Source organism: Arachis ipaensis, chromosome B3, assembly GCF_059453495.1.
Source record: "Arachis ipaensis isolate K30076 ecotype BB chromosome B3, ASM5945349v1, whole genome shotgun sequence".
NCBI classification, from domain to species: domain Eukaryota; kingdom Viridiplantae; phylum Streptophyta; class Magnoliopsida; order Fabales; family Fabaceae; genus Arachis; species Arachis ipaensis.
In genome coordinates this window covers 142,055,619-142,081,843 of record NC_142438.1, presented here as the reverse complement: position 1 = coordinate 142,081,843, position 26,225 = coordinate 142,055,619, and the positions used below count along the sequence as shown (strand labels likewise).

The following is a 26,225-nucleotide window of genomic DNA, read 5'->3' as shown; positions in this document are numbered from 1 at the left end:
TAATTCAATGTCTCTAGACACATTATCTCTGTCCATATCTCCTCTGCTAAACACGATTTTATATCTCTGTGTCCCTGTCTCAATGTCCTGTCTCTGTAAACAAACACACCCTATAAATTCACTCTCTTCATCAATTATATTCATCTCATTTAATGCATTATGGATGAAGGATTTGCTGGAGTGCGACACTGAAAGCTGTCAAAATTTATTGCCTTTTAGTATTTTTCCTTTGAAATTTAGACTCGGTTAATAAAAAATCAAATTAAAACAATTTAAAATATTAAGACTAATAACAAATAAGTTAAAAACTTAGTTATTGTGCCTTAAGAATACATATTAAGATTGTAAAAATAAAATATTTTTATTAAAAATATAAAAAATTTAAATTTTTAATATATTTAATTTATTTTGTAATTATTAAATAAATATATTTAAAAATTTTTATTAATAATAAATTTATCATGTGCACTAAGCACTAAAAATATATGTTAATTAAACTCATAACTTAATAGTAGAATGAGGCATTAATAGCAATGTTCTGAAAACCGGACCGGACCGGCCGGTTCAACCGGTTTAACCGCGAACCGGCACTGCAAGCGGTCCGGTCCTTATCTGAAAACCGCAGAGGGAAGAATCGTTCAAGAACCGGCGAACCGGTCAAAAACCGGCCGGTTGGACCGAACCGGTGACCGGCCGGTTATGCATCTTTCACTAAACGACGCCGTTTTGCGTTTTTAAAAAAATAAAAAAAACAAACCCGACCCGACCCGCCCGTGAAGCACCCCCCCTTTCTTCCCCCGAGCCCCGACCCCATTCATTCATCAATCATCATCTCCAATGGAGAAGAAGAACCCTAGCGGCGCTGCCTGAAGCCCTGTCGCCATCCCTCGCCGCCGTGGTGTCGCCATCCTCAGCTCCAGCAACCCTCCAATCTCCGGCGTCTCCTGGTTCCTGCTCATCTTCATCTTCTCGTCGCCTGGTGCCCTCAATTTCGATCGTCCTCATCTTCTCAAGTCTCAACACCAGCACGCAGTAGCCTCTCATCGGCGGTCCTCAACGGTCAACACCGGTAGCCCTCCATCGACCCCAGGTGAGTGAACTTAGACCTCTGCTCATGTTCTCTTTCTCTCTGTCCTCAATGTGAACTGAACTTAGACCTCGGCTTAATTTTCTGATTTCAATTTCTGATTTCAATTCCTGTGAACTTGCTCTTTGTCAACTGTGCATTTTCTGTGAACTGAACTGAACTGAACTGCATTTTGCCATTTTCTGCACTATTTTGTGAACTGAACTGTGCATTTTCTGCTCTGTCTTGTAGCTTAATTCCTCTTTGTTGCACAATTTCTATTTGTTGGTCAATTTGTGTTTGGTCCTCTGCTCTATTTTCTGCTCTATTTTGTGAACTGAACTGTGCAGCTCAAGTTGTGTTCGGTGGACTTGCTCTTTCAATTTTCTGATTTCAATTTCTGATTTCAATTCCTGTGAACTTGCTCTTTGTCAACTGTGCATTTTCTGTGAACTGAACTGAACTGAACTGCATTGTGTTGTGTTGTTTAAATTTCATACATGTTTTATTAATTTCAGTTATGAACTGAACTGAACTGAATTGCATTGTGTTGTGTTATGGACTGAACTGAACTGCATTGTGTTGTGTTGTGGACTGAACTGAACTGCATTGTGTTGTGTTGTCAATTTCTGATTTCATTTTCTGTGAACTGAACTGAACTGAACTGCATTTTCTGTATTGTGTTGTGTTGTTTAATTTCATACATGTTTTATTAATTTCATACATGTTTTGCATCTCTTTCTTCTGCTGATCAGGGTGGGAATGAAGGTGAAGATCATCCCACCGAAGCAGATTTGCAACAAGTTCTTGCGGATTTTGATAATTGATAAACCATGATGTTGGGATTTAATATTTACATATGCTTTTATTACTATTTAACTTTTGAGTTTGGATTTTGATAAGATCATATGTATTTGGTTGATAATATTTTATGTAGTGTTTTTAATTTCGAAGATATTTTAAGATTTGTATCAGACTATAATTATATTTTAGGATGTGTATTTATAATTTATTTATTATTCTACTCTAAAACGGTTTTTTCGGTTGAACCATCGGTTGAACCGGTTAGACCAGTAAACCAGTGAACCAGTGACTAGAGCGGTTTGATGACCGGTCCGGTTTTCTGAACCTTGATTAATAGAGATGCATTGAATTATTTATTGTCCACGCAAGAACGCAAGAACGCCAAAATTTGTAACGCTTTAAAACCGTTTTCTTAGATATTAGATAACGGTTTTTTACAGTGTTATTGTTGAAGTTCAGTTTTTATTATTTGTTTTTAAGCAACAGTTTTTTAATGTTGTTTAAATAATTATTTAAAAGATACGCTCAAAAACCGTTACCAAAGTTGCTACACTTTAAAATCGTTCTCTTAAATGATTTTAGACAACAATTTTTATAGTGTTGCTGTTAAAGTTTAATTTTTCATTAAGTTATAGCAATAAAATAAAACAGTTCTCTTTGATTATTTTAAAGAAGAGTTTTATAACCATTACAATAATTTTTTATCAAGCAACAATTTTCTAATATTTAAATAATTATATAAATTAAAAGATACATATAAAATAGTTCTCTATAAATATTAAATTTTAAAAGACTCAAAAATTATTATTATAAATAAATAACAAATATTATTTATAAAAAAAATTTAAAATAAATTTATAATAAATATTATTTTTTATTTTATTCTCGCTTTAAAATTTAACATATTTTTTATTCTTGAACAAATTTGTGAGAAATTTCCTATAGAATAAAACACAGAGCTCTGGTATTTTCCCTCCTTTAATAATTGAAAAATAAGAAAATAGTTTTATATTTTAATTTAAGTGACTTTTATTATGAATAAGTTATAATTTATTATTAATTTAAACTTTCTATTTTATAAATTAATCTATTAAGAGTAATTAAATTAGTTTTATGAATATTAGGAGTTAAGTTAATTAATATTCTTGTGTAAATTTTTATAATTGATTATTTGAAATTAAAATTCAGTAATAGAAGTATTATATAATTTAATTTAAGAAATTTGTATTTTGATTGAATTACGATTTATTTTATTAAATTTAGCTCTTAGAAATTAATTTGTTAGAAATGATTAAATTAATTTTTATAAATACTTTATGTTTAAGACAATTAATATTTATGTACAATTTTTTTTATAATAAATTATTTTATATAAATTAAAATTAAAGTCTCAATGATAGAAAAATAATGAAAAGTCATGATTTAATTTAGATAATTAATATTTTAAATTTAAATTGTATTATATAGAATGTGATTAATATATTTATTTTATAATTTAAATTAAAAATAATTATTTAAACTCATTAATAAATTGATAAATAAAATTATGTGTTCCAAAATTAATTTTTATAATATTATATTTAAATTTTAAATTATTATTCTATCATGAATATTTTATAAAATTATTATATTAGTCATATATTTTATCTTTTTACCCAATAAAACCATAATTTAGCCTAATTTCCAATTTCATTCCTTTCTAAAACACACACACGCACGCTCAGAGTAAAAAGAAAGAAAATATAATGGAAAAGGGAAAAATGGAAGGAGAAGCGAGGGAGGAGAAAGGAACGGCGCCGGTTGGGGGCCTCGCCGCCGTCGCCGTCGCCATTGAGCACGAAGGGAAGAGAGAGATTCGCAGTAGAGTGAGAGAGAGAGACAAGCGTGACTGACGGAAGCTCGCGACAGAGATGAGAGGGACCGTCGCTATCGCCGCTGGAGTGGTCGGAGCTGCCGTCGTCGATTGAAGGTGCCGCCATCGTAGTGAAAGAAGCCCAGAGGGAGACATGAACGAGGCTCGAAGAGAGTGAGCGTCGCTCCTCTGTCGTTTATGCCCAGCGTCGCTGCCACTGGAGTTAGTTACTGCCGCCGCCGTTGGGGAGATAAACCCAGTTGTTCTCTTGCTGTCGGAGATGCCAAAGCCTCTGCCACTGTGGGTATTGCCGTTGGAATCGCCAAAAATCCTTACTGTCTAGGCTGCCATTGTTGTTCTATTCTGCCTTCCCCTGGTAGGATTGAATTATGTTCTGTGTCGCTATTTTGTTTGCTGCTGCCTTGATGATAATCTGTTTCATTTTCTTGATTTTTCCTAGCTGCAAATCATTATTATATCTGTTCGGTATCGCCATCCTTGGCCGGAACTACTGATGTCGCTGTTATTCTGGTTAATGTTACCGGCACTGTCCTCGTAGTGTTATTAATACGATATCAAGGTAGGGGGTTTAATTTAAACGATTTTAATTTAAGAATACCTACAAAGTTTATTGAATAGCTGCAAATAGGTTTAATTATTGTGAGTAATTGATTGATTATATGGATGTTGAGTTGTGACTGCGAATGTGATTGTGCTTGTTGATTTTATTTGTCTAATTGGTTGGTTATGTGTGAATTATGAATTGTTGATGAGTGATTGCTGAGAATGCTGAATCTTGATGGATTATATTGGTTGATTGTTGTTGAGTTAGTTATTAGATATATTATAATGGTGGTGAACTTGGTGGGTGAATGTTTTGAAATTGATTTTGAGAAGTATTGAAGGTTGAATCTTGAAATATTAAACTTTTTGTTGAAAACCTTATTTTTTGCATTACTTTTAAACGAAGTTAGAAACTTTGAAAAGTTATAACTAATTCTATGATGATCAAAATTGCGTGAGACTAAGTCTGGGTTATACTTGGGAATAGATGGAGTTGGACTGAAAAATTTGAGGCTTTTTCCTTAAATATACAATTTATGACGAATTTTTAAACTCAGGTCATTGAATCTGTCCTGCTGCAGAAAAGTTCAAACAGGGCAGCAACTTGTTTGTCTTGCTGCAACTCCTACGAGTTGAGTTCTGGAGCAAAACTAATTTTGTTTAAACATTTGATTAACTTGGTTTATTTCTCTAAAATTTCAGAATTTTAGGAGTTAAGGATTGGGGGTTGTGAGTTTTTTAAAATTGGTGGTCAAAGCTGGAAAGAATCAGTTTTCAGCAAGTTATGCATTAACTTCCAATGCTTGTAACTCTTAGAATTGAATAGCAATTGGATTACAACCAAGACACACTTGTTGCTAGATAAGTTAGGAGTCTCCAAACCAAAATTTAGCTTAATTGATGTTTTGTAGTAAAAGTTATGTAATTTGAAAGATACCAAACTTGCTGATTTCTAAAACAGGTTTTGACTCTTTTCTACCTAACTTCTAAACTATGTAACTTTTTCATAAAAATGGTATTAACATGAAACAATTGGAAAAGAAATCTGAATAAGTTAAGTTGAACCACATTAATTTTGAAGGCCATTGGATTTAATTTGGATTTTATATGAAATTTTGAATATTGCACGCTGCTGCTGTTTTCTGGTTTTTAAATACTGCAGAGCAGTCACGGTTTTCCTTCTATTCCCGAGGTTAGAGTGATCAGAAAATTATGGGTTTTAGTTTATTAGAAAGCTTAATCCGAAACGGTCACCTGGACATAAAGTTTGTGTAATTCTAAATTCATTTGATATTTTGAAAACAGAATTGAAATTAGACTACTGAAGTTGTTTTTCTGGTAATAACCTTGCATCCGGGATTTAAGACTAAATTTTTATATTATTATTATCAAATATTTTTGAGAATATATTGTTGTGACAATTGCTGATAAAAGGCTGGTGAAATGTTGAGAAAGAGGAAACCCATAAGGGTGGCTAAGTCCTATTTTTAGAGGAGAGTATGTCCAAATTTTTATAAAAGTATAAATATTTAATTAAAATGAATATTTAAGGTTTGTTTAATGGTGACAATTTCGCTGATTTTTTTCCATATAGGTAGGTTCTTTCAACCAAGGCACCCTAGCTTCTCAAGCAAAGAACATGGTCTTTGCTCCCATCATTTTCATTCTTTCTTTTTCTTAATTCGTAATTAAGGAAGATACTAATATACTTGAGTTTTTTCTAACTTAGCCTTTGTTCATTGGGTTCAAATAAAAACTTTTATAGCATGAAGTATATACTGTCTTTAAATTTGCCAGTTAGTATATATGCATGCAAAGAGTAGCTATGTATTTATTTGTTCTTTTTCTTGTAGTACAATTCCTGCTCCAACTATGAAAATTAATCTTGAAGACTTGAAGTAATTAAAATGGTATTCAAGTGGATAAGGGGCTTGACTAGTAACCAAGGTAAATTCCATCGACTTAACTAATTGAATTGGTTATTGAGTTCACAAGGGACAAGCAAAGAAAGAATTTAGGGTTGAAGTGGAAGCTATAGGCCATGTTTGACATAAAAATTTCGTGCGGTTGCTTGGATATTGCATAGAAAGAGTACACAGGTAAAACTTTTTTTGAACAAGTTGCTTGAAAATTATTACAAGTTCCTGTTCCCAATTGATGCTTCAACTCCATAATTTATATGATCCAGACAAGGTTGGTACATAACTTTGCGTTTGTCTTTTTAATGCTTAGTATTTAAGTTTTCTAATCTGCTAAAAATATTTATACAGATAAAGATCATATTTAAGATTCTTTTTAGTTCTTTATGTGGAGCAGTTGCCATTGAAGCCAAGAGAGTCCACTCAAACCGAGTTACCACATCAACTTTGTTGAAAAAAAATGAAGAAATTGCCACCCTTAGGCTATAGTTATGATATTTTGAAAAATGATGATGATATAAGTAAAAGTAGTTATGTAGACTAGTATTATATTATTTTACAATGATGATATAATGTGATTGTGAATCTTACAATAATTTTTATAAGTTAAATTTAATGGTAAATGTTCAATTAGTTTTCTTTAGTAATTTGATTCAAATAGTTTAGGTTATTTATTGACGCTAAATTAAAAAAAAAGTTGGAACTAATTTCATTCATGAGAAACCTATTGTAAATAAAGAATTATATATTATAAAAAATCGTTGTCAAAAGTTACAAAAGATAATTGTGTTAAAATCGTTGTCAAAGACAACTATAAAATGGCAATGGTATTAAAACCGTTGCCAAAAAACAACACTAATGATAACGCTTTAAAACCGTTGGCTTTATAAATAATAAAACTACAACAGTTTAAAACCGTTGCCTATCCAGTTATAGTTTTAAACCGTTACGTCATGAAAGAGAACGGTTTTAAACCGTTGCCTATTCAGCAACGGTTCTAAACCGTTCTTTAAAAATTGTTATCAAAACCGTTGTCTGTACCAGTAACTTTGGCAACGATTTTTTTGTTACTGTTGTTTTAGGTAAAATACCGTTGCCTTTGAGCATTGGCAACGGCCGCATATACCACAGGTCAAAAATCGTTACCAAAGCGTTGCCTAAGATTTTAGGAACAGTTTTTCGATCTGTAGCAATGGTTTTTGACCATTGGAAAACCCTTATTTATTGTAGTTTCATCATATTGTATGAACACTAAAAATTATCCCTCATATAGAAATATATAGTTGCCAACGAGTTATAACTCAAATGACATAGTCTCTTCGTATTCACTTAAGAGGTTGTGGATTTGAGTCTCCCTACTTTCGATAGAAAAAAAAGAAAAAATATAGAAATATATAATTTATGATCATGAAAATTTTGATGATATTATTATAAAAATATCTGATTATTGTGTCATGACATATTTGCCAGCATTACCATCAGAAATTTTTACATGTTCTTGGAGTATTTATAAAAAGAAAAATATTAACAAATGTCTAAAATTTGTGTACTTACTACTATTTAACATTATTTAATTTCTATGAGATAAATGTTAGGAAAATAATATTTTTAATAGAAAAAAATTAGTTGGTATTAACTTGAATACAAAATAAATATATGAGAAAAATGTTGAATCCTAACATTTTTTCATATTATATTAATCTATTTTTGTGGTGCAATCAGTAACAGTAAACATTTTAATTAAGTTTCTTCCGAAGAAAAAATGTAAATAATAAATATTTATATTAAAAATAATTTATAAATAAATTATTTTGTATTTGATTTTTTTAACTTTTATATAAACACTTAAATAAATTTTTAAAAAATTATAATTTAATTTTAAAAATTATATCAAATATTAATGCTATAACTTTTCATAAATTAAAAAAGAAATTACTTATGACCTATTTAACTGACCCTAAATAAATTGGTGACAATTGATGAGGGTTAAAAGTTCCTACTAATGCCTATGAGTAGATTGGGTGAGACGATACATTGATACATTTAATTCGCATCAAAATTTTAATATGTGGAGATGCGGATAGAGAGAGTAGATAGCACTACTTGGTGAAGGAATTGATTTCTATGCTACTGGCAATGAAAATATATATGTGGCTCAATTGCCTTTAGAAATATGGTCACTACTCACGGATATTGTTGTCAAGTAGAGATGAAGATTAGAAATTTACTTTTTGCTTATTCTACCCTCCTATTTATATTTTTAACTTTCATTCTGAAGCTACCACATTATATAGCTCTATAGATCGTTATGGTAAATTTTAAATATGAACTCAATGCCTTCACATAAAGATGCCTTATGGACCTTAGCTAACGGACGAAGATAACGAAGAAAATTAAACATATGATATGCAATTTCTATAACTGCAAAATGACCGTCATTGTCATTAATTATATATATATATATATTCACCTATTGTTTATTTACATTTGGCTGCTGGTCCGTATAACTGTATAATTAAGTAGCTATATAAATGTGTATGGGTGGCAAAAGGGAAAAAGGAATACCAATAGCTGCATGGATGATTCAAGCACAGGCTAGCAGCAACTACTTTTTTATTTTATTATTATTATTGTTATTATTTACGTGTTCTCTATTCTGTTTCTGTGATCCTCAGGAAAATTTCACGATCATCATCATCATCACCATCCATTTCTAAGGTTTAAAGCAAAACCACCTCCGCTGCACCCAAAGATATATATTTCAATAAAAGAAGAATAACAAAGTGATGATGATGGATATGTATGTATGTGTACCTTAGGTTTATCTCTATCCTTATTGCGGGAATCGGATCTACTTCGATTCGATCCGCCATGCCCGGATCCTCCCGAAGTAACCTGTTTCTTGTTGCTTTTCTTCTCATCTCTGGCCTTGTTGAATATTACAGTGAATCCTTCAGCTGATGCAGGGTCATTCACGTCCCATTCCCCGAACTTAGGCAGTGGCCTTCCTTCTTGTTCATCCTGCCACATAATTATTATATACACTTGTGCATCAGAAACATTATCATTATGCCTCTCGCCTATAAAATGTTTTCATGACAGAAAAGAACAATGGAGGATCTTACCGAAGCCATAAGATGGAAGAGTCCTGCTATTTGGGGAAGAGGAATAGACAACAAAGAAGAAAAGAGGGAGAGGGGGGGGGGGGGGGGAAGAAAACCAAAAGCAAAGAAGAAGAATGGGAATGAAAAAGAGATTAATAATGGGTTTGAAAGGATAAGAAGGTTGATTTGGAAAGCAATAATTTATATAGAGGTTTGTGGAATAGGAAACGAAGCGCAATGCAAGCTCTCGGTTAGGCCATGTAGTTTTGCGCGTGGCTTCCTCGTCCAAAGCGCGGGTGGTTTGGTTTAGTTCCTGTTTCTATACCCTTTTTTGTTGTATTTTTAGGGGAATATGTGGCCATATGCTAAATATGGATGCTAATATTTCAAGATTAAGTGATGCTGTTTCAGTTACAAATTACACTTGCCTATTTATGGTAAACTGGTTCCTTCACATACTTCTTTACAGTCTACATAATAATCATAACAATAACAAATATTCACAACCAATTTAGATACAAACAGTTTCCGCTACAAGTGAAGATGATGAATCGCGAGTTTCATTTCTGCGACGATGCATTTGATGTGTACCGCCATAATAGCCCTCCAATCAGGTTGTTGAGTGCATGAGAGGCCATGGGAACTACCAGGCTAGAGGATAAAATTGTAGCGTATCCATAAGCAAGACCAACAAAGGTTGCCCTGAAACACCAATAACATAACAAGCATGTCCTTAAATTTGTGATTCCAATTCATGATTCTATCTCAGCAATACAAATTTTAACCAGTACAGATAGAGAAGAAAGAGAATCGCACCAGATGGCAAAGGACGACTTTCGACCGTTGCCTAGGTGCAAAACACCAAAGATCAAGGCAGCCACCCCAACACCGTTCAAGTTCATTCCGAAAAGCGGCAGAATGGCACCTCGGAAAAGTAGTTCCTGAAATGTAAGATGTTGAATTGTGGCAACAAGTCAAGTAAACCAAAAAGTGTGAAATAATAAGGCAAGAAGAGTAAGTTAATTTTAACCTCACTAATCCCGGGAAGGAATGCAACAAACATGTAATCCAGGGGTTGGAGAGAGCTAAGGACCTGCAGAATAATTCCAAGATTATGAAATGTTAATTCTGAAATGACATTTTGATTAAGCATGGCTTGGCAGTTACCTGCAGATTAGCTGCCTGGCTTGAATCGGCAAAATCTGTCCATGTGTTCAACAGCAAATAGCGAGATGATGATATGAACACTACAAGTCCTGTAATCAACTCAAGATGCCACATCTCAAAACCAACTGCAGGCAAAACATAACAGAAAACAAATAAATGAACACATCCTATTCATGATTATATCTATTGAAACTCCAGTAATGTATTATTGTTACATGATACTTGTGAGGAACAATCCAAAATTGGCAACCCTTCAGCTGATGCAACATGAGACACCTGCCGTATGGCCACTCCCAATGCAGCAATCAGAGCAGAGGTTATTGTGCAAGCTTGAAGCACACCACTCCTCGATGCTATAAACTTGGAGTTCTTCTCGCCTCCTTCATTTCCAGCCTCATCTCTAACTGCCTCTCCTCCATTTTTTTTGGAATTCTTTGCAAAGGAGCATCTGCTATATCTTCTCCCTGTGGAATCAAATCTAGTGAAATTTTAAAAGTAAAACCCCAATTGGACATTGCAAAGAGCAGTAACCTCGTTAAATCCACTTAACCAACACAAATTGAGTGGAATTTCTTCTGCATTCATTCCATGTACTATTTAGGTTAACGCAAAACCGTTCCAAATTTTAAATTAAAAAAAAAAAAGAAGTAAAAGCGGTTAAGGATGTTAGACTAACTGGAAGTAAGACAAGTGATGAAGGTGGAAGGGTAGTATGTGGTGCGGGTGTGAAGAAAATCCACGCTATTCAACAAACAGCCACAATTGCGAGGTAGCGAAACTGTAGCCATAGATGTATTACACAGCTTCTACATCATCCTTTCAACTTTCAACGAGAAAATCGAACCTGTTGCAGTGTCAGACTGTCAGTTAATGGTTGCTGTTTCTTGATTTTTAATTTTTTTCCCCCTTTTGGTTTGGACGGAGTGGGGTTTTTTTTTTTGGTCAGTGACGGAGTGGGGTTTCGTTTTTGCATAACGTAGTTCTTTTTCTTTTGGGCCTCCCATGACCCAACATCTCAAAAATAAGAAAAATCTACTTCCGGACCGAAACTCTTCGGCCTTTGCATTAATACACTTTTTTATTAAATTTACAATATGATCAATACTCTTAAATTTACAAATAATAAGGAGATTTGCCGTAAAAATTAAAAAGAAGTATGAAGTTGTTATTGTGTTCTGTTAGAACAGTTGACAGTTGCTCACTATACAAAAAAAACATAGTGTAGCAATGTGCACCCCGTAAATTAAAGCAACCAATAATAAAGTTGCAACATCACATAGGAATGTTTGCATTACTTAACTTCTAATTAATAAATGGAAAGAAAGAATAAGTTCTATGTTTTGTTTGTATATTTGGAAATTTTCATGTGAAGAGAGGCTAGCAATTGCTCTAAAGCCAAAATTTGGTCTTTGATAGCTTTTCTTTCTTTATCATTTTTTGCAATCATTTCTGCAATCTTCTTCAAGCCCTGTAATCTCTGAATCCCAGCTTGAACTTGCACCTCCATCTCTTCCATATCAGCATGAATATCCCGATTCTCCTCTTGCGTCTCCATGTATTTTATCTTGAGACTTCTATATCCATCAAGTGATATTTGCAGTTGATGAGTCAGTGTTCTGTTCATCTCATGCAACACTACGTTGTTACGGTTACCACCTTCATCTATTTTGATATTCGAGTTCAACTTCTTCATCAGCATCTCGTTTTGTTCTTTGAGATCAGCCACCAGCTCCTCCATCTCCGCCAGCTCCTGCGCCTTTCGCGCCAGCTCGCAGGCCATGATCTGCTTCTCTTTTCCGAGACTCGAACACAGGGCTTGAAGGCTCTGCCTTACCACGAAGCTTGATTGGAGCTCTCTCCTCATCCTTTCTTTCTCGTCTGTGATGGTTTTCTCTCTTGCAATCACAACGCTACTTGACTTGATATCCGAGTTGCTCCTTCTCAATTCGCGATTTATTTTGTTCGTTTTCATATTGTTCATTTGAAATCTTTGAACCCTTCCCCTTGTCTCATCTAAGATAGACATAATTCCATTCACCCTTTGAATCTTGTGTTGATCGCTCTCTTTACTTCCATTGTAATCTTCAATTAACTTAAGCAATAGCTTAATATTCGTAGCCACGCCTATAATCAAATGACAAGAGTGATTAATAATTAAAATGGGGTAATTAAGGCCTGAAGCTAGCTAGCCATGAAATGAATTTACCTTCCAAACCTCGTTCATCTCCTGGTTGTCCAGTGTAATGATCTACACGAGAACGGTTCATGTTAATGTGAGGAAGAGATCAATGGGGCATGGCCAAATCAATTATTAGATTATGGATTTTGAAATAATAATGTAAGGAAGAGAGATTGCTTCTTCTGCAGCACTCTCTCTTCTCTTTCTGTATCTGTGAAATTCTGTTTTATTATTATCATTTAATTTAGTATATATCACCTTCTTAAGTTGGTGATGGTGGGTGGGGTAGTTTTGTTGGTTAATGCGTAATTGTTGCTGAGGGTTTGACTTCTTCATTGGTGTTTCGTTGCTTTGTCTTTCTCTAATAAGGACCAAAACCAAAGGGGGATTAATGCTTAGTACTCACAAGATTGATTCTCTACGAGGGAATTTAGGAACATAAAATAATCTAACTAAAATTCACGCCAAACAAGCTAGGTCATTTTACATGGGATAAAAAGTTTGGAATCAGCCTAATTAACATCTAAGTGAATTTCATCCTTTTTTTTTCCTCTCTCTTTCTTGTTGACTAAGAAAAATCGCTAGTTCCTTAATTGGATTTTTAGAATTTCCATGTTTATTTAAAGCAAAAGCAATAACGGTGAAAATAATTTTTATTAGTGAATTGTATATTATATTTAGTTTTTCTTGCTGTAGCAATAATAATTTTGATTTAGATATATAGAAGTAGTAGTTTAAAGAGGAGATGTGATCAACTGTTTAAGCCCCGCTTTTATAAGTATGTAGACTTAATTTTTGGATGAGTATCAATCTTTCAACCCTACTACCAACCTTTTTTATTATTTCTTGGCCACTTTCTTCCTCATTGAATTCTAGCCTCTCCTCCATGGCTCCATGATCTCTCTCATATACAAGATTCTTAAGGCATGTACATCACTGCCCCAATGAAAATAATAGATTCATAAACATGTTCACGAATAATTTGGCAATTTTTATTTTTCATATTGGGTTAACAATGGTATTTTTTTGAATTGTGAATGGTTAGCGGTTAATCTCAAATGTGTAATAGTTTAATTTAGGGTATAGAAATCGAACTTTTAATTTAGTATCTTTTACTATTTTATATAATACTAAAAGTTATAATATTAAAGTATATTATCTATCTCACTTCTATAAAAAAAAAAAAATAAGCCATAATTTGATATATATAATTGAAGATTAAGAAATAAGATGATATTTGAAGGCAAAAGATAATATATATTAAATTTTCAATCATACCAGATGTAGGTTAATATAAAATATATATTAAAATATAAAATACACATTAAAAATAAATTAAATAATATAAATATTTATATATAAATATATAATAAATTATTTTAATAATTAATTTTAATGTATATATAATATTTTTATAAAATTTCTTATTATTATTGATTAAAAATTTAAAATAGTTACATCGAATTTTTCGGACATTTAAAAATTCACGAAAAGAAAACACTTTTTTCTATGGGAAAAACTCCCCCAAAAAAAGTATACCATATATAAAGAAAATTAAAATGTAGTTGATATGTGTCCTTAAAATTATATATCAAAATTATCATTAATAATTTTTTAATTAATACACAATAAATATATTAAATTTTTATTTTTTAAAAAGAATTTTTTATAATTAGCAATAGGAGTATTCTTACTTATTTTTGTGAAAGACAAGCATTTCTTGTCTAAAAAAAGAATACTTTGACCTTTAATATTTTTATTTTAGAATAATACGATTTTTCTATTAAAAGTGTTAAATAGTAACTAAAATTAATTTTTTGTTGGAGTTTTATTTGTAATTTATACTAGTTTTAAATTCCTACAAGCTATTAATGAATTTATTTTTTGAAAAAATTGTTTACCGATGATTAAGTGAAGAAAGATTATTATTGCTGAAAATGATACCGTAGGAAAAAAAATAATTGCAGTTCAAAAAATTTTTAAAGAAAAAAAAATAGTATTGAACAAAAAATGAAATAAGAAAATATTAATGTATAATATTTGTATTAGTGATGATGACAATAGTAAAAGAGATAATAATAGTAATAAAGTAAAAGTAATAATGAGAAGGAAGAAAATGAAAATGGTAATGATAGTAATAATTATAGTTGGTTATATTATTAAAAAGGATTTTATAAAAGTTTAAACTCTTATAAATTATAAATAAAAATCTCATAAAACTAATTTTTATTGTTATTTAATAAATTTTTTTTAAAAAATGTATTATCCTAAAAAAAAATTACGATTGAAATATTTTTTAAATAAAAAACATCATATTTTTCGTAAAAATAGATAAAGTCAAGAATGGGTCTCTAACCTTAACAATAGCTCACCTTTCCTTGGAACCAAACGGTAGATTTACATTGGCAACCAGCTGGCTAAGTCATAGTCTCTTACTCTCCTGTATGTGTGACTGTTGACTGCGACTGCCAAGTACCAATACGAATGGGAAGAGCAAGGAAACTAAAGAAGCGTGAAGAAGAAGAAGAAGAAGACAACCACCACATTGTGCTCACCGATTCCTCTCCCCACACCTACTCTCCCTATCATTCACCTATCATTGTCAACCCCAACCCGGTAACACATGCTAATCCACCTTTTTATTTTATTTTATTTTATTCGTGAAAAAATAAAAAGGATACCAAATAAAAAACTTAAACTGCTGTGTCCATGTTCTGTATCTCAGCCATAATAATGATATAAATAATAATGAAAGAAGAGAAAGTATGAAGAGGCAATGAAATATTTGTATAATGTTTAAAATGGAAGTTTAGTGAGTATTAGAGATATAACCATTAGTGTTATCTTTTTTCATCAGCTGAAGTTTTTGGGATGAGTGGTATCATGACATGGAATTAGAGTTCTATATTTGAAAGGTCAAAAGTTCGATTTTTAATGAACTCAAAAATTAGTTTAAGTTTTTGGGAAGATGTTTATTATCCTAGTATTCGGATAGTTATTTTAGATAGTATGGGGATGTTCATTTTGTAACTCATCCAGAAAAGGTAAATGAGGAAGTCCTTGCTTAATGGGAAATTTGGAATATTCAGTATTCTTTGTTCAAGGGTTTGCCTAACATGTTACCAATTAAGAAATCTTTTATAAATAAAATGTTTAAAAAATTCTACTAATATTCCTATTCCTACTAAATCCTTTATTTAATTACTGAAGTTGTGAGATTTTTTTGTTCTGTTTTTTACACGATGATTAGGCTGATTATTGGTCTCCTATGTCAACCGAAAAGCAAGCAAATGCAAATGCAGATGCAGATGCTAACATGGTTTCTTCTCGTCGCGCATCACTGAGATCTGCTACTAAGAGGACCATTCAGGTGCACACTGTTTCACCATGCAACTTAACAATGCCACTCACGATGCTGTTGCTGATCCACGTCACACTTCAACTTCAATTTGTTATTTGCAATGGTTTATTTTGTTGTTGATTAGCTCTAGTTTATGTTTAATTACCTGATTGTAGGCATGTCAGGATCCACCTTGTGCTCAAGAATCACCTTCAAGACATCAAAGCCAGGATGAATATATTCAAAACGGATACAAAGTGAAGCAGGAATCAATGCCAATATTGAGAAAAATTCTTGCCAAATATGGAGACATTGCTAAGGATTGTACACTAACAGGGAAAATGTCTCGTTCGATGTACCTGGGGATGATAATCGACATAATCCAAGAGTTGCAGGACAAGGATTTAGGTAGAATCGACCAAGATTACCTGCAAGATATGATTGACCTTGTCAAAGAATTTGAGAATATAAGATTGGAGGTTGGCTGGCTTCTTCAGAGACTCCAAGATGTTCTCGAAGCGAGCAGGATTATGACACAATGTTCCGTGTTGAAAGAGAAGCGAGAAAGCATCCAGAGAGCCGTTGAAGCAAGAGAGGAAGAGCTGGAAGAATGTGAAACAGAGAAAATGGCACTTGAAGCAAGGATTCGAGCGATTTGTGAACAAGAGGCTGCATGCAAGGAGGCATTTGCTAGAGATCTGAATGAGATTTCAAGGATAACAGAAACCATCTCATCCTTCAAACCAAAAGTGGGACGGTTTCATCACTCACTTGCAAGTGATTTGCTCTAGTTTAGACATTGGATGAACAGAGATAGAAAATGACTGTGTTTTGGTACTAATCTTAGAATGTTCACACTGAGCTGATATCTTTTGACTATTGAACTGCTTTATGTCCACCTTATTCAAATCTATGCTTGCTGAGACTTCCAGCTTCCAACTAATCTAGAGCAGGACTCTGGCTGAATTTGTAAAGTTTTACTAACAGCATATCACGATCATGTGTTTCAGCTGTTCAAATGTCTGTTACTCTAATATATGCTTTTCTGTTGTCATATTGGTTTTGAGCTGGTGCACCTAGAGTATAATTTCCCATAGTGGTTCTAATACTATGCATTTTATGAAAGTTGAAGAAATGGCCCATTTAACTATACAAGACATAATGCTTTATTCATGAGAATGGGATATAATGAATTATGGATGTAATGCAAAGTCTTGGATTTCTATACAAGAAATTTCATGCATGATACAGGCAATGTCAAGTTGCTTTGATGGTGCTTTGCAATTCTGTTGATGTTATTATGTGATACAAATTAACTCATGATTCACAGAAGTGCTAATTCACTTGATTGTACAGAAGGTGGTTTAGAGCATCCATGGTTAAATCATATTGGTTTTGTTGGTACTCAATGATGCTGTGTTAAATACTTGTTGTTTTAGTATAGTAGTTGTATGAAATGATATTTTTTCTCACTGTAGAGTTGCAGCCAGAGCCTAAACTCCCTATATGGACCCTATTTTCTAGTGCAAATTTAACTTCTTAAGTGATATCCATTTATCGACCAAAAAAAAAAGTGATATCCATTTCAATTTTTTCCATATAATCTTATTATGTGTGATCTCCTATCTATGTGTTAAAACATGATTTTGTCCTTCACCATTTGTTCTCTTATATCGTGTTATAAAGATTCAATCTTATTATGCATACACTCTTTTATGGTAGACATTATTTTGACATTAGTATTTTATTTAAGATGAATGCTAGAGAGGGCCATAGAATTTATTGGCCATCAATATTTAAAAGGATGGAATAAAAATATGTTTGTTGGATTATTAGATTAAAAGAACTAGACTAAAAGAATTAAGTTGATGGCTAAGTAATAGCCAAAAACAATAAATTTTGCTGGTCTTCTAACATTTTTAAAAATAACCTAAATAACAGTAGTTAACTAATAAGAATCATATTTTTATACAGGTATTAAGAATGTTTGGCATATAAATATTGTTATTGATTCAAATCTCACCTTTAATTGATATACTCTAGTTGATAAACTATATCTTACTAAGATGGAAAAGCTAAACCAGACTATTAGTATTAGTTGAAGTTAAGAAAATGCAGACCAAGCAAAAGAAAAATGATGATTTGACTCAAATGATAATTAAAGCAGTGAAAAACAGTTTTACATATTCCAAAGGGTTGTTAAAAAAAAAAGGAATTAAAGCTTGTAGGTGAGATGAGATATGATGGTATATTTGATGAGAATGAGCATACCTGTAAAGCCTCAGTATAGCATTTTAAGGCAAACAAGACATAATTATAATGAGCAGAGGATTGATTCTCAATAGGGTTACCATGCTGATAATTAATTATTTTGAGGAACATATCATGCACAAGTTGTAAAGTGCATGTGCTATACAAATATTATATTCATATATACTGCATGTTGCAGACATGTTTAGACATATCCAATTAAAGTGCTGCAATTCTTTACGTGAATAGCACATTATGCTCTCAACATTCTTACTAATACTTGTTTAGATAATTAGATAGATAGATAGATAGATAGACAGAACGTATATCGCCATTGAAGAAAAACAGAAATCTGTTGTGTATGGCACTCAATGTAATTTACAAAGTTTCATAGGTCATATAAATGATTCTGTTTACTTCACCGTATATTATGTGAAGCCCATATCCAAACCCAGAGGTTAAAAAGGGTTATTACTTGATTAATGCGACGCACTGCAGATTAGTTAAAACTTAAAAGTCACACTTTGCCAATGATATGAGAAGCACAAACTTCTGTGCTTATTTCTTATGCTGTTTTTTCTTTGTTCCCTATGTTGAGGCAGAAACAAGTAAAAAACTACACTCTAGTCAGATACTCTTTAATTGGGTCAATGATGAGTTGTAACCAAAACCCGCTCCTCACGAACTGCGGCTTTCTTCATACCGTAGAAATAATAACGCTAATTATCGTCGACTTTTAGACATTTGTAGCATTTTTCTATATCTTAAAAAATAAAAAGTAATAATAAGGAAGCTAATCGAAAAAATAAAAATAAAATAACAAAATGGCACGCATGACTGCAAATAAATTAAATAAAGAAAAATACGTATCATTCTACGTTTTTGTAAGTTGACGAATATCGGTTCGCACACAATTGACTTTAGACAAATTATGAGACACGTTCATCTTTGTAAAACATATTCTTTTCATCTTTTTCCCTTTCCTATGTGTGTTGGGGAGTGAGCTCGATATTGAAAAAAAAGAACGCAATTAAGCAAAGGAATCTTCCCCAATTAGTATTGTCTCACCCTAAAGCATTCTCTAAGAGGAAACAGAGAACCATATTCAGCCCTTGAGAATTGAGAGACTCTCCCATCTCATTTTTCATTTTTATTTTTGTCATTCCATAGTAATTAAGAAAGAAAAAAGAACCGCGGTAATATACCAAGATGCTACTCTTCAAAAGAAATAGTCAAACGACGCCGTAGAATACTGTTTGTTACTGTTGCTGAAAAGATTATTACTATCGTCCTTTGTCAGCCACGACGTCGTTTTGTGTCTTTTCAAGCCGGGGACTTGTGGTGGCGTCAACATGCGAATCAGCGCCATGTTGAGCCCTTTGAAAAACGGATGCTTCTTGACGTCAGCAGCGCCGCGCTTCGAACCCAGCCTCTGACCAGGGTCCTTGTGAAGCAAGCCGCAGATGAGGTCCCGCGCGTGATGCTCAAGCGCGCTAGAGGGCGTGGCCGTAGGGAACCTCAGGGGATTCTTTATGATGTTTCGCAGTGTAGCTTCGTTCGATTGAGCCACATACGGCGTACGACCGTATATTAGCTCGTAGATGAATACCCCGAATGACCACCAGTCCACGGCATTGCCGTGTGATCCACCGGCTGCTACCTCCGGCGAGACATACTCGTGCGTCCCAACGAAAGAGCATGACCGGGCGGAGACCGGTTCGGCCACGAAGAGCCGGTCTGGTTGAACGGTTTGGACTTTACGTGATCGGAACATCCGATTGGGGAAGCACGAAAACGGGGTAGTGTGTGTGGCAGAGTATTGCAATGCGGATGGGAAGGAAGTATCGTGGAAGCAATCAGAGGATTGAACGGCTGGGATTGCATCTGAGCAGAGAGAAAGATCAAAATCGGAGAGCATGATGTGACCGTCTGATCTGACTAACACGTTCTCGGGTTTGAGATCCCTGTAAATGATTCCCAGCATGTGAAGGTACTCTAATGCCACCAACACTTCAGCAGCATAAAACCTGATGATACAAGAGTGCACAAGATTTTAATGTCACTAACAACTAACAAGTACCAAGTCTAGAAGAGATTAAAAACGACGTAGTTTTGTTTCGTTTAATTAATTACCTTGCGGAAGTTAAGGGAAAACGATTGTGAGGGAACTTGTGGCGGAGGGAGTGCAAGTCTCCACCGGAGCAAAACTCCATGACGATGCAAGAGAAGTGCGAGGCTTCGAACTCCGCGTAGAGGGTAGGGAGGAAAGGATGGTCCAGCATCTTCAGGATCCTTCTCTCCATTTCGGCTCTCTGTGATTTTTTCTTTAGTGCCACGGCGTTTTTGTCCACTACCTTCATAGCGTACAGGCAGTTCGGATTAAGTTTTTCTTCTTCTTCGTCTTTGTTGTCACTGTTGCGGAGGCGGCAGAGGTAGACTGTGCCGATGTCTCCGGCGCCGATGCGGCGGATGAGGCAGAAGTCGTGAAAGGTGAGGGCCGTCTTGCGGCGGAGGATGGCGGAATAGGCAAAGTCGGAGGAGCGGTGAGGCTTGAGGGAAAGATTTTCCGGCGAAGAGGGGGGGACGAGGTCAAAGGAGAGACGGCTGAAGCTGGTGCTGCAGTTGCTTTGGGTGCTGTTAGAGCTTCGTTGCGTGCAATTTGCAGTGTCCAAAGTGAGCTCAGAATCAGGTGCAGCAGCACCACCAGTCTCTAGCATGTTTTGTAGTTAGGGTTTATGTTGAGAGAAACAGTTTGGGTCGAGAGAGAGAGAGAGAGAGAGAGATGTTTGCGTTGGGGAAGAAAGGGAAGGTGGGTTGGTGTTGAATTTATGGTAAGAGTATGGGGAACTGGAGAAGTAGTAAAAATGTGTTTCCGGAATTACTGGCTTAGTTATGGTCGTGTGTAATTATTTCTGCTGATTTTGCATGCAATGACGGAAATGCCCCTTCTTTTAAAGGGTTCACACTTCACACACAAGCACAAAATGATTGTACCCTTCACCCCAAGTTTGATTATTATTTTAGCCAACTATACTAGTCTTGAACAATCACAAATAACATGAATAATCACCAATCAAATAAAAATATATTTTTTTTGATGAACTCAAATAAAAATATATTATGTTTGGTTAGTAGGATATCAGATAATTCGGGTTGGTATCCTAGTTGAAGAGGGAAAGATCTCGCCTGGTCGTATGTCACCGGATTGAGGTAGGCGACGTCCCGAGCACTTCGCGTGAGGAGGGGGTGTCACCTGCAAAGACACTCCGACGCTCTAGTCAGTGATATGTGCAGGCGAAAAAGGGTAAGTAGCATGTAACGTACCTTGGGAGAAGGGTAGGACCTTCCCTATATATACCGTGTTAGAGGTGGGTCCTGCAAGGACAGGCGCACCTTCTTCGATGTCCCCCCGCACAGCTGTAGCAAAGCTGTAAGGGACGCGTGTTCGAGTCGGCGTCTGGGCGCTTTGTACCCGACCGTTTGGGTCGGGTGGTTAGTGGGTTGGGCTGGCCCATATCCCATTTGGGCCGGGCCGTAACATATTACATCTTAATTTGAAGTTATTAGTTAAATTTAAGATTAATTTACTCTTTTAATCTTATTAATTCACATTATTCACACATTATTTAAAAATATTGTTGATTACCTATATTTTTCCTTAAAATTAAGAGTTATACTAGATAATTAATGACTTTTTTGAACAATATAAATAACGAGTCTTAAATTTAGTTATTATTAGATATTAATTACTCATATTATTAATTAAATTTAGAATTAATTTATTTTTTTAATCTTATTATTCACATTGTTTAACAATATTATTGTCTACTTATATTTTTTTTAAATTAATTATTAAAATTAATTATTAAATATTAAAATATATAAATATTTAATGACTGATTTTAATAATTAATTTTAGTATATAAATAATATTTTTTATTTTTGTTTATTATGCTTCTAAGCTACATACACTTACTCACTATAGCCATAAATAATTAAAAGATATTAGATAATTAACATTTTTTATTTTTCTTTGTATTTGAATTAACATTAATTAATTTTCTATTTTTAATCATTAAAATTATTGGTCTTCATTCTAGTGTTTTCCATAATCAGGACGAACAAAAAAGCTATGATATATTGACTAATTATTGATTGAAAAAATTAGTTCCAATTTTTTTCCTATAATGATTATGATCTTATAATCTTATTAATGTGACCACAAATTAAATAAAGTCATATGAAAATGAAAAGAATCCAAAGAGAGAGGAGGCGCCGAGGCGATGAATGACACAGTGTAATGCCTGTAGATGACAGTGCCGGCCCAAACATGCCCAACTACATGCATATGCATATGATTAGATTCTGATTCATGTTCTTGTTCCTGAGCCAGCTTAGCTAGCTAATGAAAAGCTAAGTGCGTTACATTGCTGCTTATTTCTGTTTCTGTATTGTATCAGTGATGATTTTTGGAAGCACATTACCAATCATACAGACACCTTCCGCAAGAAAGTAGGGCCAAATTCATTTCTGTGGTTTCTGGTCTGTGAGGTGGCCCTTAAGTGAGTTTTGACCTGATCTTTCTTGACTTCAACGTAATTGGGAATCTTTTGCGCCATAATTTATATAAAAATGATAATTTAGTTGTCTAGTAAATAGACAAAACTACACACAAAAAAGTTTTGAACGGATAAAAATATATTCTAATAATCATTCGAAATACTCAATGTACATACAAAAGATTCACTACAAGAAATAAGGGGTTTAGCCACGAAAAAAATTGTGGCTAAACTCTAAGATAACCGTAGCAACCATACATTAACCACGAAAGAATATTTGTGGCTAATCGGGGGTTGCATTTTCAATTTGCCACGATTTTAACGTTATTAGCCACAGTTTTAAACATCGTGGAGACCTTCAAAGAGCCACAATTTGTATATCATTGTCCACGTATAATGCCGTGGCTAAATAATTTGTACAGGCCGAATTTTTCAGCCAAAAATTTTTTTGTGGCTAATGTTGGGTTATTTAATCACACTATTTTCGTGGTTAACTCACTCTGTTTTTCACATACAATCCGTGGCTAATTTGTGCTAATTTACTCTAATTGAACAATTTTATTAAATTAAAATTATATTTATATATATAACGTTAATAACAAAAATCAAACTTTTAAAATATATAATATCTAACATTTTTTCATTATTAATAATAATAATAATAATAATAATAATAATAATAATAATAATAATAATAATAATACAAGTCTAAACTTATATATAATAAGAAATAAAAAAATTTTAACATAAATAAAATAAATTCTAATCCCTTCTAAAATAAATATATTTAAAATTTCAACTATTACTTATTAAATACATTAAATACACAAATTAAATGTCTGGCATATCACTGGATAAATTAGACACTTTATCACTGTATTTTTATAACAAAAATTTATACAGAACTGCCAACTGAATCTTGCATTGGTTTCTTCATATCCATAGCTTTTTCTCTAAAGTTTCAACCAGCTTCTCTAAATTTATCACACGTCTTACATTTTCAGCACCAAATTTGAAGGTAAATCAAAACTACCATGTCGGAAGAATAGCTTTAGTGATATCGATGAATTTTTTGTTGGAGGTGTGACGAAGAGGATCAATAAGAAACACCCTTTTAATGGTGGCAAACGCTATCATGGCATGAATATTGTGCTGTTAAAGTCAGGAATGGTGGAGAACCCAGATAGATAATTCTTATGGTGCGCGCATTATAAGATATGTGTACACTAATCGTTGTGCTTCAAATGTTAATAGAAATCTTGGTTGATACTAATTCGTTCTTTCCTCCTCCAATTTTATGTGGAGCAAAAATCAGAGATGAGACGTGACTATTTTATTTGGGTTGATGAACTTGAAGATGAATATATGCAAAAAGGCCATTTTTTATGGGAGTTTATTACGCCAGTCACAATCATGGAGAGACCATGCAAATATCAGTGAAGAGAAGGACATGGATGATTCCAATGCAAAAGCAATGTTAAAATTGATTGCTAGAATGAATTCATAAATTAGTAACCTAAGAACATCGACAATCGATTTGTACATTGGTGTGAGAATGTTAGTATTATGAGTTTGTATAACTTGTTAAAGTGATGTATTATCATTGATGTTATATGTGCTATTTCTGAATCTGTTGCAATGCAAAAATTGAAGTTGTATTTGTGAACCTATTTTATGAAAAAATTGTTTTGTCTGTGGCTCTTAAGGAAGTTGTATATAAGATTCAATAGCATTCTGTAACATGTAAATTAAACCAACTAAATGCTGATCATTAAAATATGAAATAGTTCCACTTTGGTGTCAACATGACCAACACTAGATCAAGTATTTGTATCAATCTGAACACAAGTATAATGCCTTCATGTCAACAAAAGCAACAATGAAGAAAGACAAACACAATACTAAATTAGAAACAAATTGTAACGTGAGTCTAGAAATTGTTGCCTACAAAATAATTTTATTCTAAACATAAAAAATAACAAAAGGCTACATCAAACATTCAACACTCTACTTGAGACCTCCTAATTGAGAGTTTTGCAACAGCATCCTCATTCTCTTGGTCTTCCTTGATGTCCCACCACTCTTGGCTGTAGTAGAAGCTCTTGTCCCACCATTTTTGGATTTTTATTTTGCAGCCTGCTGTTGAGAATAAGGAGTATGATCAGAATACAATCAATCATATGTCATATAATTTGTTATTATTATTATATTAAAATGTTAATATAATAACGTCATTGATTAAATTTAGAGATTTATCATTATGATAGTGATCATAATATTGAGAGATAAATCTTTTATAATTTAATCTAAATTGTTCTTGGTCATAGGATTATTAAAAAGGACATTAATAATCCGGAAAGATCAATATATATATAATGGTCTTCATTGGATGAAGATTAATAGATCTCATTTATTAAATTATATATATAGATGGTGCATATAGAGATATGACCAAAAACTGACTCACTTTGAGAATTTTTAATGGTTATAATTACTGTATATTTGTCCATAGGATATTCTCAAGATGAACATAGTAATAGAGTTTCCTTTGACCTGCGACTATTATAGTAATTAACAATGCATTTAAATTATACCCAATATCCATTCAACTAGCACCCTAAAGTATTAGGTGTTCGGAATCAAAGTATAATAAATACATTGTTAATTACTATGACAGTCGCAGGTCAAAGGAAACTCTATTACTATGTTCATCTTGAGAATATCCTATTGACAAATATACGGTAATTATAACCATTAGGAATTCTCAAAGTGAGTCAGTTCAATGGTCATATCTCTATATGCACCATATATATATATATATATATATATATATATATATATATATATATATATATATATATATATATATATATATATATATATATATATATATATATATATATATATATATCCTAATGGCATTTCAACTTCTAAAGTTGTTTAATTCAAAATATATTGCCCAATACTCCCACTAGTTTAAATAAAATCTTTAATAGTCGTACTATCTTGCTTTGGGCATCATACATCTTCTCAAGATGTTTAATAATAAATAGTAGGTTGTCTTTGAAATCGGAACTCATGGTTGTCAAAACAACCCATGTTAGTAAAGCTGTTGGGAATAAAGAGTATGACCACAATCCAATCAATCATGTGTCAAATAATTTGTTATTATTATTATATTAAAATGTTAATATAATAAGGTGCTTGATTAAATTTAGAGATTTATCATTGTGATAGTGATCATAATATTGAGAGATAAATCTTTTATAATTTAATCTAAATTGTTCTTAGTCATAGGATTATTAAAAAGGACATTAATAATCCGAAAAGATCAATATATATATAATGGTCTTCATTGGATGAAGATTAATAGATCTCATTTATTAAATTATATATATAGATGGTGCATATAGAGATATGA

At 33.0% G+C, this 26,225-nt stretch overlaps 5 protein-coding genes across 6 annotated transcripts; 1 reads left to right on the top strand and 4 right to left on the bottom strand.

Annotated features, from left to right (window-relative positions):
- Positions 1 to 8,777: 8,777 nt before the first annotated feature.
- LOC107631710 (protein NOI4) lies at positions 8,778 to 9,478 on the bottom strand. 2 transcript variants are annotated; one of them, XM_016335238.3, is made up of 3 exons: positions 9,331 to 9,478; positions 9,020 to 9,226; positions 8,778 to 8,945 (listed from the first exon to the last, which is right to left on the bottom strand). In XM_016335238.3, exons 1-3 carry the CDS (start codon positions 9,337 to 9,339, stop codon positions 8,919 to 8,921), a joined length of 243 nt encoding a protein of 80 aa, XP_016190724.1. In that variant the 5' UTR covers positions 9,340 to 9,478; the 3' UTR covers positions 8,778 to 8,918. The 2 variants fall into 2 exon arrangements, with proteins under 2 accessions (XP_016190724.1, XP_088365704.1); XM_088509578.1 differs by having other exon boundaries at positions 9,020 to 9,369.
- Positions 9,479 to 9,672: 194 nt separating this feature from the next.
- LOC107631709 (uncharacterized) lies at positions 9,673 to 11,459 on the bottom strand. The gene is made up of 6 exons (XM_016335237.3): positions 11,153 to 11,459; positions 10,692 to 10,940; positions 10,477 to 10,601; positions 10,340 to 10,402; positions 10,126 to 10,250; positions 9,673 to 10,011 (listed from the first exon to the last, which is right to left on the bottom strand). Exons 1-6 carry the CDS (start codon positions 11,262 to 11,264, stop codon positions 9,870 to 9,872), a joined length of 816 nt encoding a protein of 271 aa, XP_016190723.1. The 5' UTR covers positions 11,265 to 11,459; the 3' UTR covers positions 9,673 to 9,869.
- A 157-nt stretch (positions 11,460 to 11,616) lies between these two features.
- On the bottom strand, positions 11,617 to 12,853 carry LOC107631708 (uncharacterized). Its single transcript, XM_016335236.3, has 2 exons — positions 12,683 to 12,853; positions 11,617 to 12,600 (listed from the first exon to the last, which is right to left on the bottom strand). Exons 1-2 carry the CDS (start codon positions 12,741 to 12,743, stop codon positions 11,810 to 11,812), a joined length of 852 nt encoding a protein of 283 aa, XP_016190722.1. The 5' UTR covers positions 12,744 to 12,853; the 3' UTR covers positions 11,617 to 11,809.
- Positions 12,854 to 15,048: 2,195 nt separating this feature from the next.
- Positions 15,049 to 17,049, top strand: LOC107631707 (uncharacterized). The gene is made up of 3 exons (XM_016335235.3): positions 15,049 to 15,271; positions 15,906 to 16,025; positions 16,172 to 17,049. The coding sequence occupies exons 1-3, from the start codon at positions 15,140 to 15,142 to the stop codon at positions 16,784 to 16,786; spliced, it is 867 nt and encodes a 288-aa protein (XP_016190721.1). The 5' UTR covers positions 15,049 to 15,139; the 3' UTR covers positions 16,787 to 17,049.
- Positions 17,050 to 19,195: 2,146 nt separating this feature from the next.
- On the bottom strand, positions 19,196 to 21,044 carry LOC107631711 (protein kinase PINOID). Its single transcript, XM_016335239.3, has 2 exons — positions 20,379 to 21,044; positions 19,196 to 20,272 (listed from the first exon to the last, which is right to left on the bottom strand). Exons 1-2 carry the CDS (start codon positions 20,960 to 20,962, stop codon positions 19,465 to 19,467), a joined length of 1,392 nt encoding a protein of 463 aa, XP_016190725.1. The 5' UTR covers positions 20,963 to 21,044; the 3' UTR covers positions 19,196 to 19,464.
- Between the last annotated feature and the right edge of the window lie 5,181 nt (positions 21,045 to 26,225).